Genomic DNA, 12,019 nt, shown 5'->3' on the forward strand with positions numbered 1-12,019 from the left:
ACGGTCGCTCCAAGTCCACTCCGGTGGCCCGCTCCGGCGGAGACCGCTAGCCACGGTCGACTCAAGTCCACTCCGGTGGCCCGCTCCGGCGGAGACCGCTCGCCACAGTTGCCAAGAGCCCGGTCCGGTAAGTGGTGCTTGCTCCCTGAGCGATCCGAGGTCTGTGTAGCCGCTTAGCTTGGTTCCGCACCCTAAGCCTACACCTTCGTCGCCCTGTGGAGAGCGCTCTAGTACCTGGACCTGGCAACCGGTGTACCGGCCTCAGGGGTCCGGAGCGCCCGCTCTCTGCATGAGCTCACCGACGCAATCAAGTTTGCGTGGGAACACATCACGATAGTAGGCCCCACCCGCGGGTTCGTACCTCTCCCGAGGTGGGCCCGGGGGGCCACTGTCGGTACCCCAGAACTGGGGTACCCCCTCTTGTTGTGTCTAGGCAAGAGCCTTGTGGTTATCCTTGACTACATCCAAACAGCCGGACCCCTGCGATCCGGAGCCCTGTTCACCTGACAACGGTCCCGGACCCGTCCCCCGGCTGGGGAAGGTCTGGGAGCACCACGTGTTCCGGAAGAAGCAGGCGCTCAGCCCAAACGGCCGGGGGGCTCCGGACCTCCCGTAGAGGTCCGGACCCCCGTGGAGTCCCGGACCCCCCCATGGGGTCCCGGACCCCCTGTATAGTAACCGGACCCCCCACTAAGGGAAGGGATTGACACCCCGCCTCGGGGAGGTCCGGAGCTGCCACGTGTCTGCAAGCGCAGACACGTATGTAAGGCCGCTTGGTCTCCATACTAAGGTTCACCTACCACTACATTCATTGCGGTAGGTGAACGTCCGCATTGATATAGCAGAACCTGAGGCGATTCTTTGACCAGGGGACACTATTGATTGCGTATTACCAAGACGTGTGGTGGAGCCGCTGGTGCCGCCCACGCCGCGCCTGTCAGTCTGCCATGACAGATGGACACGACGGCTCGGCTTCACCCATTATGACGCCTACATAATAGCCTCAACAGGCCACGCCGCAAGCTACGTTTTACCCAACGGGCACCTTGCTGACGGGACAAGAGAAGACCTCCCTGAGTCAGAGGGACAGCGGGGCATGGAAGCATATCGAAGAAAAGATTCACAGCTACTGTAGCCATTTAAGTACTCTGCGTAGTATACTGCACAGTCACGTTGGGCCCACTTGTCGGGGCCACAACGACCAATGTATCCGCACCCCTTGATCTATAAAATGGGGGCGCCCGCTAGAAGAAGGCCAGGGCCCGGCAGAGGATTGGTTCATATACAACCAAGAACAATACTTCTTCCAGTTGTTTTTCTCAGCCTGCCTCATTATCCTTCGCTGCTCGACCCTCCGTTTGTGGTCAGCGTCTGACCTGGCGTATTTTTCTGCCTCAGCGTACAGGTCGCTGAGTGTTCTGGGTGGCTCCCTGGACAGATGCGAGGCTAGCTTTCCGGGTAGTAAGCCAGCGATGCACTTGGCAATTGCGTCTTTTTTTGGGAAGTTCGGGATCAGAGCTTTCTTCTGGACGAACCTCCGGAAGTAGTCATAGAGGGGTTCTTTGTCTCCTTGGAGGCACTGGAAATTTTCTATGGTGTTCGGGTCCAATCGCCCGAAGCCTTGGAAGTCTTGCCTGAGCCTCGCCTTTAGTTGAGGCCAACTTGTGATGGAGCCCGATGATTGGTGGGAGTACCAGTTGGCTACTGGACCTTCGCAGGCCATGATGAAAGATTTTGCCATGATAGGGCCATCGCCGCCAGCCGAAGCTATGGTGGCTTCGTAGGCCATGATGAATTGAGTTGGGTCTTCCGATCCGTTGTACCTGGGGAGCTGTGTTGGCTTGTAGCCCAACGGCTATGGTGTGTGCTGCAGGGCTGCAGAGAGTGGTGAATTGGGTCATATGTGCCAGCCGAAGGTGGGACGTAGTGTCCTTGGAGGGTATAGTTGGTTTGGATGTTGTGGATCTCATTCTGATGAGTGGCTCCCAGCGGAGGTTGCTGCTCATGATTGGTTTGGGTGTTCGCGCATTCTTGCTCCATTCTGTCAATCTCTGCTTGCATAACTGCTACTTTGCGCTTGGCCTCGGCCAGTTGGTTTGCTCGGTTCAACGCGCTTTGCTGGACAGCCAGCTGCTTAGCGAGGATATCTTTCTGCTTTTCCAAGGCCTGGAGCTGGAGACTAGGGCGGTGAACTCATCTTGGTTGGACCCCGAAGGAGCTGTAACTTCGGGAGCCCCATTGGGCGGTTGGTTGTCATTTGCTGGAGGTTGTGTGGAGGGGTCCTCCTGAGAGGTTCGGGAATCAGTTTGGGCGTCGCCCACGGGTGGGTCTGTGGCTTTCCTCTTTGTTTGTGTCATCGGGGGTTGGTTGACGAGGAACACGGTGGGCACACTTGTTGGGTTCTCGGCTTCTTAGTAACCCTAACAAAATGCATACACGAAGGTGGTACTAAGCAAAGTGGCAGAGTTTCGTCCTCATATGTGCACGTGTCAGTACAGGTTGGTTAGGGGGTATTTATACCCCCAATCTTTATTACATATTGACCTCAATGCCCCTACCTGCCCAGAATATTCTACGAATATTCTGAGCCGTAGATTATTTTGCAGGTTGGAATGTACAAATTATCTACTCTATCCAATTCGTGCTCGGGACGCTATCCCGAAGGTCCCCTGCAACCTTCGAATTAGTGCCGGACCTTCGGTAGCCTTCTTGATTTTTTGGAGAGTCTCTAAGGCTTCGGGACTTCAGGGTGACCTTCGGGCTTCGCGAATCTTTGGTTTCATCCGAAGATCTTCAGCCGCGTCACTTGACCTTTGGCCTGAAAGGTGACCTCCGGGCTCTGACGACCTTCGGTACCTTCGGCTTCCGTCCTGCAGTCTAGACCAACCTCCGGTATGCGCGGTGGTGATCCCCAACACCGCGCAGCCCTGCTCCCACTTCCGGCGACCCGTGGAGCCCCTGCGGTGGGCGGGACGGCGACGCTGCGGCGGGCGAGCTCCACACCATGTGGTCCTTTGCAGGAGAAACGGGAAGCCGCCAGATTTGGCGAATGCGCGAGCTGAGGGGGCGGTAGCGTAGACTTTGCAGTACGCCGCTGCAGAGCTTTTTTTACGTTACCGTTTCCTGCAGTTCGGGGTGGCGTACCCCGCTGCGGGGAACCATTTCCCCTGCAAGCAAAGCCCCCATCTGATCTGGCATCAAGCCTCATCTGGCATCAAGCCTGTTTTTTATCCCTGTAATTATATTACCCCGGTTAGCAGATTCATCTCGCTCCCACAGCAGAAAGCAATGTCATACACTTTTCCCTTGTTAATTATAAACAAATAAATGATCTTCCCCTAACTTACCTCTTGTTTCTGGTCATGTCTCATTATTGCTTGATCCATCAGCCAAATGCATGTATATATATATGTTGCCCAAGCCCAACTGAAAGAGAGACCATGCATAAGCTACCACATCGAAGCACGATGATGCAATGTTTGCATTTGTTAGGAATACGAGGAATCTGGAACCATGTCCTTTCATGACGACGAAGATCTCTTGAGTTTGTGGAGGGGAAGAATAGAGGAAACTTAATTAAGCCCGCTGAAGGAGATGCTGTTGGCAAGTTCTCTGAAACTGAAGCTCCTGAAACTGGTGGATTCAGAAGGAAATTCTGACAAGAAAAGCAGCGGGGGCCTGGATCGGCCATAACGCTGACCCGTCCCTGGGCACCAGAAACCCTCTGCTAGATGCAGTCTATGGCAGCTTTGAGACCAACGAGAGGAAGAAGACGCCCGGCGTGAGCGGCGCTACGGTGAGTCGAGGCCGAGCCGCCGAGGACGGGAGATCGGAATCGGAATTTTTGCAAATGCACTTCTAGATTGGCTCGCAATCGCGATCTGAATATTTTCCCCTATTTATTTATGTATAGCCTCCTAAATTGAATCTAATCACGATCTGAATATTTACAATTTAACCTCTACAATTTTCATATAACCTTCCGCCCGGCGCAGCCTGCAGCCGCCGCTGCCGCCGCCGTCCGTCCTCCGCCCCGGCAGGAACTGCAAAGGCCCGCACATCTAACCTGCCAACCACCCGCCGCCGTCCTCGGTACAAAACGATCCCCACTCATACTCTCTCGTGGCGCGCGGCGCGCTCCAGCGGTGGCGGACCGAGACTGGCGCCTGGAGGCAAGAAACCCTGAAGCTGCTAGGCGAATCGCGGCGGCGGAGGTAAGAACCGGCTGGCGGCCTGGCGTGGAAGCTAGCTGCCATGGTCGTTGGGTACTTGGGTTGCGCCTGGTCCGGCGAGGTATCTAGATTGCTTCTCTGGACCTTTGCGATGGTTGAGCACCTGCGGGGTGGCATGTGGTCAGACCAACGCATACAGTAGTGAGCTGAGCTGAGGCCAGCTTGGAGTTAGAGCTGCTCGTCAGAGCTGATGATTATTTGTGAGGAACAGTGAAGTTCAGCTTGGAGTGTAAACAGAGATAGCTTGGAGTACATAGCTTCCAGCTGCAGTGCTCCATGCATACACGCATGGTACATGGATTATGCATGGCAAGGACGCAGTGCTCGATGAATCCAATCAGAATACAGAACACACCTCAGAAACAGCAGGGGGAGAAGGAAGGAATTTTGAAGGTTGCCAAATTTTGAGCACTATGTCCTTGTTTTGCAAACCGAAAACAAATGAACATCAGGAGAATGTTGATTCTTTATTCTTTTTCTCATCTCATGTTTGGTATCGTTTATTTAGTCAGCTTGAAAACTGAAAAGTTTGTAATAAGAGAACGGATATGTGCACTTGCAGAGGCTGGAGTTGCAACCATTTTCTAAAGAAAAAAAATCATGTTTGATTCACATATCCGACAGTTGAATACTGCTAGCAAGCAAATAAGCTGCGCTGTGGTGCCATCGGTTTGTGATCAGAAAGATATATAGTGGACAAAGTAGGGGTTGAAATAGGCATCTAGCATTTCTCAGTGACCACATTATTTTGTTCTGATTTCTAAATGGGAAACTTTGAGGAGAAAACGAAAACAAAGCATATGGAACATGCAGAGCTTCAAGCAACAAATTCATCAACGCTGAATAGCTTGTGCAGCACCAGTTAACTGTTAACATTGAGCGCAATGGACTCACATGCACCACTTCTGAAGAGCACCACCTGATAGGAAGAGCCTAGTTAGTCATGATTATTTTCTTTCTTTTTCAGAGTTCACGACCAGAACTGAACCTCCTAAAATAGTAAAATGTACACGAGCAATTGGCAGCTAAAACATATGTTATAGTCCACAGGATGAGAGATACTACATCACTAAACAACTCATCTTCCTTCTGAGGTACACATCGTGTGAACTCATCAAAATCACGACCAATAAGCGACTGATATAATAACACATAAGTCTTTTTCATCGGGACCGTATCTCCAGCCCTGAGTACTTCTGAGGGAGCTAAGAATCACGGCCATGGTATGATTCAGCAAAAGCTTAATTTCTAAGAGGTGTCTTCAGCTACCCATGCCGACTGGGCACAGAGGATGCGTCCCATCCACCCATGCAGCAGCCATTGGCCATCTTCACAAATCAAAAAGTCCTTGTGGTGGCACCTCGTCGCCTTGTCCTTCAGTACGTCAACAATGGCTGGTTCCAGCGGCAGCTGCCTCAGGCCCGCCCTCTGGTTTCTCGCCTGCCACTGTTTATACTTCTCAGGACGCTCCATCAGGTCTGCGCCCTCACAGGCGATAATATTCAGTGCAAAACGTCCAAAAACATCCTGCTCCAGCACCACTCGCGTTTTACTCTCCCGTGGGATGATTGCATCAAATATGTCAAACATTGCCGTGTAATAGGACAACGCCTCCCGAAATCGCGACAAGTAGGAGGAACCATATGAGGTATTCAAAATGCTCTGGATGAAAACATCTGGCCTCATATTCCTGATGTTCTGCAGGACGGTATCCTTGGGGCTTGGGTCATCAAAGAATATGCTCTCGTCCATCAAGGTGTTGAAACTGAAGCGGTCATTCACGATGAGCACATCTTCCGCATCTTTGTCCAAGTCCTCAATGCAAACTTCCTCCCACTCCTTCCTAATGGCATGGAAATGGAATGGCACACCCAACTCATGGGCACACTTGCTGAGACGGCGCCCGGTCTCCTCAATCTTCTCTGGTCCACCTTTGCGCGAGTAGCCTATGGCGGTGATCTTCACCTTTGGTGGTCCACCTTCCCTTCTTGCCAGCAAGCGGAGCAACTCTGCCCAATGGAACCCGTAATGCATACCATAGTCAACAATATGTAGTCTTCTCTTACCCACCATGGCCTGCAAGATGGTCATTGTGGAAAAAAGAAGCATCACCCTGTTGAAGCTGCAGGCTGTCATGCAGAGGTTGTGTGCCTTGAGGAACTCTACAATTGAGATGTGCTCTGCCCTGAGCAGCTGCCAAACTTGGCTCCCCATGCCTACTAGCCGTGCCTCTAGCCCCCTGGCAAAACATTGAGCTAGTCGCTGTGTGACATCCCCTGTTTCTGATGCATGTTGCTTGATCTGCTTCAGTAGCTCACCTGCTCTCTTGTGATCGTTTGCTGCCACCGCCTGCGCACAATGGATCAAGATTGTGCGTATGTCCACCACATTCACCACCGTCTTTCTACTATCCTTCCTGCTGTTCTTCTCCGCCTCATTGGCCATGGCAATGCGCAACTGCTCCATGCCTCTGATGATGTATGTATCATAGCCATGTGACATAATATCATCCCACATCTCATGAGCACAAATATCCTTAGGCTCCTTGATCATCATCATAGATTTGCTGGTCCTTCTTACCTCCTCTAGATGGTCATCGCTAGCATACCTCTTCTTGGCCCTATTATGGTTGCTGCTTTCCCCGACCATTTGATTCACCAGTTCACCCCTTCCAAAACCATTTGCTCTGGGCAAGAACATATGGGCCTCTTTCATGCCCTCCAAGAACGCCCACACTGCATGTGTACCCTTCGATAAGGCCAGGTTGAGTGTCCTTTCATCACCACCACCATCTTGCAACAAATCCTTACTGGCCTCCCCTGTGTCACCATTATCGGAGCCAAAGCATGAGGAGAGGATTTGAGCAAAGGGCTGCTGCACATGGAGTAGCGCAGGGTGATCAGAGAGTGTATCGTCAATGTCATCCTCCATGAGCAATTGTGAGATGTAAGGGAGGATCATGTCACTAGGGACATAGTGATTGCCCTCAATTCTACCATCGGGCTTTGAAGAAAAACTATTAAGGAAGACAGATAATGTCTGTGCTGACTGCTCCATGACACCCTTCTCAAAGAATTTCTCTGTGGTGATAGCCGTTTTGATCAATGGTAGTGGTGTGATGCCATAGCTTTTGGTTGATGTATCAATAAAGAGAGCAGACTTTGTTAAGGTGTATGCAAGTGCCTACTAAAAAAATGTGTATGCAGGTGCCATATGATTCAAGAGGTGATGTCTAACTGTAATTCCAATGCTGCTTGGATAATGGAGACAATGGCTGGCTAGATTTCCAATGTTCCTTTGATAATGGCTGCAAAAGCTAGCTTCTGCACACAGCACACAAAGATCCATATGATTCAAGAGGTGATGTCTACCTGTAACTCCAATGCTGCTTGGATAATGGACACAATGGCTGGCTAGATTTCCAATGTTCCTTGGATAATGGCTGCAAAAGCTAGCTTCTGCACACAGCACACAAAGATAATATATTAACATTAGGAGAACTGACTTTCAGGTGTATAGATAATTGTGCTAAGATGATTCCAATAACATATGACGAGTAAAGGTGTTCGGTGATACCAAAGTTATTTGCTTGATAACAGAGACGATGGCTACTTACAATTCCTATGCTGCTTTGGTAATGAAGGCGATGGGTAGCTAACTGGATAATGCACAGATCAAACAAAAATTTCCTTTACCTATTGAAAATGACAAGGCAAGGACATTCTGTCATGCAGTGGAAAACATATTTAACCTTTACAGGATAATATAAAAATACTGGTGGTCAGAAATACTGTAAAAGAAACAGAGTTCCCAACTTCTAGTGAAAAGTAAGAACAAAGGGACAGTACGACATAAATGGGCTCTCCAGAAACTAGAATTATATATTCAGACCATTGACCCAGACACTACGACACCAAAAGTTGCACGCTATTCAGATTTCAAACCCAATTCTGCATACATGAGCTGTGTTGCAAACGTCCTGTGCCGTTTTCAGTTCCTTCGCACAAGTTTGCTGCTTTCCATGTTCTGCAAAATAGAGCAACAGATAATATGCGAACATTAAGTAAACAACTGCAGTAGGATCATGGGTAACTTGTGTTTAGAAACAAGCTGCATTTCAACAAATCCATACCAACAAACCAAATAGCAGCAGCACTAAATGTCTCATTGTTTTTAAGGAAAACTTCGCAACTAGCTCTTAAGAAATCTTGCAAGGGATGATGGCTTGGAGCAAAAGACACCTTCTAACGGTGTCCACCGGCCAATTTGGTTCATGGCTAGTGGTGGATCACATGAAACAGAGCTGAGGATGAGGAAATCTGAAGGGAGCGATCGGTTTCTGCTCAAATGTATGTATGTACCCCGACTCATCTGCATCTTTCCTGAAGTACAGAACTCCAACCAATCGAGCCAACGCACCCGCGGCACCAACGGACCGAGCGAGGGTGCGGAGTGAGCGCGCTGGCCTCCCCGCCGCCGACGATGGGCCCACCTTGGGTGACGGTCCCCGGCGAGGCCGAGGACCCCGCCTGCGCCTGCGCGCGGGGCGACAACCTCCGGGTGAGGAGGGAACCGAGGGACCGCGGCAGGGACATTACCTCAGTCGCTCGCTTCCACTCCTCCGCCGCCTCGATTTCCCCGTCGATGCTCTCCGCCGCCGGCGGCGGCTCGGGTTTCTGAATTCTGAACGAAGCCGCGGCCGACGTAGGGGGAGCGCGCTTGTGAATCGGACGGCTTGAAACTAGCCAGCTCTCAAGCCGAACCACCGTGAGCTCAGCAGCCGGCTGAGCCGCTACGACGAGCCGAACCGGGCCGAGCACTGGAGCTGGCTCACTGGATGTTGCGGCGCTCGTCAGCGTCACGGGCTCGCGGCTCGAGAAAGCTCCCTAGTCCCTCCGTCGCCTCCTCCTCCTGTGGTGTGGTGTCACGTTCCCTTCTACTCCCCTCCTCATATCCATCTCCCTCCTCACTCACCACACCCGAACACCGCGATCCCGCGCTGCGAAATGGCGGGAGGAAGCGGCGAGGCGGCAATGTCGCCGCCGTCCTCCGGGGGCGGCGGCGGCGGGAAGCGCGGCCGGGACCCGGAGGAGGACGTGTACGTCGACAACCTCCACTCCCACAAGCGGTACCTCAGCGAGGTCGGTCGTCTCGCCGACGCCCTTCTCTCCCTCCGGGCCCACGTCGCCACCGTGCTCGTCCTTGGTTCGATCCGGGCGGTTTCGGGTTGGGCACGAACAAGGCGCGCGGGTTCCGGGTGGTGCTGTTGGTCAATTACTCAATTCCTCCCTCGGATATAGCGGGTTCTCGGCCCCAATGTGTTGCGCCGCCTGTGGGTTCGGGGGGTTAATTCCTCGAATTCGGATGGCTCCTGGGTCGGGGTTAGTTGGAATGTTGGATCGCGGCATGTCCCTTGCAGTGCTTGATGGTCGATTTCTTTCGATTTCTGCTTCTTTGGCTCCCAACCTTGGTCGGCCTTAAAACCTAGCTTTGGCCTCAAAGGAATGCCGATTTTTTCTTCAGCTCCTGCTCTGTAAAATCGCTTCTGCTTTTCTCTCCGATTCCTTTGGGACAGTGGGTGGTTTGGTAGCTCCGAGTCTGCACTTTAGGTGTTAAATTGCTCTGTATCCTTATTTTCTCCTCTCCAAATCAGAATTACTTCAAAAAAATCAGAATTTTCTAAGGAATTCGTTCCTATTTTTTGAGTTGTTTATCATTCCGCTGTGGATGGTTCCTTAATCTGCCAATATTTGCAGATAATGGCGTCCAGCCTGAATGGACTGTCCGTCGGGGATTCACTCTCTGACAACATCATGGTGTCCCCTGCAAGGTCAGAGACTGCTTCGTGCTTCAGGTTTGTGTGCTCTCATCTCATATACATTAATTACAGCACTTTGCCTATGACTGTTTGTGTATGCATACTCCATCATGTACTGGCGCATCGTAAAAAAGTAGACTTCAAAATGAGAAGATGGGGATAAATTCTCACAATATTACCCAACAAAGTTTTTTCTCCAAAACTAAATCTACCAAAATATATGGTTCATCTTAGTTGTGAGATGAGACAAACAGTGTTAGTGTTTCATTTAACTTTTACTGTAAGTTGCTAATCCATCATCCCCTAAAATGCATGATCCTTCAATCGCGCATTTGTAAAGTTTAAGGCACCCCAATTCCTCTAATTATTATCTGGGAAAAAGCCTTGGGGAAAGCCTGTTTATTAAATGAAAATTTAGGTAACAGGAAATATTTGTGCAAGTGAGAAAATCCGGCTTTTCTTTTGAATACAATTACCAAACAACAAAGCATTGTTCTTAGATGAAGGCTTTAGTGCAATTGCTACTGGATATTGGGTGGCCTCTGTAGCATGGATGCTATTGTGTTGTCAGATTCAATTGCTATTTCCATCCATTTCTGCCTCAGATTAATCGACACTTATGTTTGCAATGTTGCCCAGCGCACCCTTACAATTTAGCATTCCGTAAGATGAATAGTTTATTCTTCATAATTCTAAGCACTGTGACGAAACATCTATGTACGGTTTGCACTATGCATATATACCAGAAAATAATTTGTCTATGCTCTGGAGACAGTAGGATCACTTCCACATAATTGATTCAGTGGTTGCAGCCACATGTAAAGTAATTAAGCATCAGACATTTTTGAAGCATAATAGGTCTCTGTCATGTTCCAGAACGTGTCAAGTTATCTTATGACTATGTTATTACTTGAATGGTGCATGTGACTATGAACATTTATGCCCATGGCAGTGTTGGTAGTTGGTTAACCATGTGGGAACTGTTGTCAAGTGAGCACTTAAAATACACTCAGAAGCATCATCTTGTTTTTTGTGGTCTTTATTGCGCTGATTTGATACTTTTACTTATCGGCAGTTATATCGGGCTGCACATGATATGAATTTCATAATCAATGGTCATACTTGCCTCCTTTCAGGGATGAGATATTATCCCAATACTCACCAATGTCAGAAGATTCGGATGACTACCGGTGCTATGACACTCAAATAAACCCCGGTGTGAGTCAACCTGATGCGATGATCAGCCCTTCAACTAGTCCAATGTCATCTCCTCACCGTCACCAGAAGCCACAATGTCCTTTGTTACCTTCGAATGTGTACCCTCTCCCGAGCTGCTCCCTCTCATCAGTAGTCTGCTCTCATGCTCGACGTGGCTCCGACAATGAAGGCCGGTTCCCATCCTCGCCGAACGACATGTGCCATGGGGCAGATCTGAGGCGAACAGCACTACTGAGGTCGGTGCAAATGAGGGTGCAAGGGCCCCATGCATATGATCTGCCATTTGGCATCAGACAAGAACAAGAACATGTTCACGACCATGAAGATGGACATGAGTATGAGCATCTAGAGGGTTTGGAAGGGGCTGAAAGATCACCCTCTTGCAGTAAATCAATTGATGATGAAGTTGGTTACCGTAGGCCGGATCATGATTTTGGGAGACCAGAGCATGAGATAGATTACATCAGCAACTGCACGTCAGTCGATTGCCAAAATGACCCAAAATTTAAGCAAGACAAGAGCCATTGTAAATTTGATACCAGTATGGATAAGAATAGATAGCACAGAGAACATACTGTGACATGTTCATGTTAACGTTTGGGGATTATAACTCTGCTTAATTTTGTTGCAGTTTTGATGGTTCTAAATCAACTATTGTCTTGTTTTGAGCATCAGCATTCCGAATACTGTTATGTATTGTAATATTTGAATGAAATAAACCATTAGAGTGTTGCAATGCCATCTGATTATA

At 49.8% G+C, this 12,019-nt stretch overlaps 2 protein-coding genes across 4 annotated transcripts; one reads left to right on the forward strand and one right to left on the reverse strand.

Annotated features, from left to right (window-relative positions):
• Nucleotides 1-4,634: 4,634 nt before the first annotated feature.
• On the reverse strand, nt 4,635-8,949 carry LOC120667253 (scarecrow-like protein 9). 3 transcript variants are annotated; one of them, XR_005672114.1, is made up of 4 exons: nt 8,191-8,824; nt 7,849-7,927; nt 7,604-7,690; nt 4,635-5,151 (listed from the first exon to the last, which is right to left on the reverse strand). XR_005672114.1 is itself a non-coding variant. In XM_039947336.1 (4 exons), exon 4 carries the CDS (start codon nt 7,287-7,289, stop codon nt 5,481-5,483), a length of 1,809 nt encoding a protein of 602 aa, XP_039803270.1. In that variant the 5' UTR covers nt 7,290-7,690; nt 7,849-7,927; nt 8,191-8,258; nt 8,831-8,949; the 3' UTR covers nt 5,153-5,480. The 3 variants fall into 3 exon arrangements, 2 of the variants coding, with proteins under 2 accessions (XP_039803270.1, XP_039803271.1); XM_039947336.1 differs by lacking the exon at nt 4,635-5,151 and adding an exon at nt 8,831-8,949 and having other exon boundaries at nt 5,153-7,690; nt 8,191-8,258; XM_039947337.1 differs by lacking the exon at nt 4,635-5,151 and having other exon boundaries at nt 5,153-7,690; nt 8,191-8,258; nt 8,474-8,824.
• A 213-nt stretch (nt 8,950-9,162) lies between these two features.
• On the forward strand, nt 9,163-12,009 carry LOC120667254. Its single transcript, XM_039947339.1, has 3 exons — nt 9,163-9,373; nt 9,989-10,086; nt 11,187-12,009. Exons 1-3 carry the CDS (start codon nt 9,239-9,241, stop codon nt 11,827-11,829), a joined length of 876 nt encoding a protein of 291 aa, XP_039803273.1. The 5' UTR covers nt 9,163-9,238; the 3' UTR covers nt 11,830-12,009.
• Nucleotides 12,010-12,019: the final 10 nt, after the last annotated feature.

This window comes from Panicum virgatum, chromosome 3N (assembly GCF_016808335.1).
Source record: "Panicum virgatum strain AP13 chromosome 3N, P.virgatum_v5, whole genome shotgun sequence".
NCBI classification, from domain to species: domain Eukaryota; kingdom Viridiplantae; phylum Streptophyta; class Magnoliopsida; order Poales; family Poaceae; genus Panicum; species Panicum virgatum.

What these genes read in the sequence shown, in the direction of transcription:
- LOC120667253 (XM_039947336.1), bottom strand. Translation starts at nt 7,289, where the DNA reads ATGGAGCAGTCAGCACAGACATTATCTGTCTTCCTTAATAGTTTTTCT.
- LOC120667254 (XM_039947339.1), top strand. Translation starts at nt 9,239, where the DNA reads ATGGCGGGAGGAAGCGGCGAGGCGGCAATGTCGCCGCCGTCCTCCGGG. An exon ending in ACAAGCGGTACCTCAGCGAG is followed by an intron (nt 9,374 to 9,988) that starts GTCGGTCGTCTC and finishes CAATATTTGCAG; the next exon opens with ATAATGGCGTCCAGCCTGAA. An exon ending in GAGACTGCTTCGTGCTTCAG is followed by an intron (nt 10,087 to 11,186) that starts GTTTGTGTGCTC and finishes GCCTCCTTTCAG; the next exon opens with GGATGAGATATTATCCCAAT.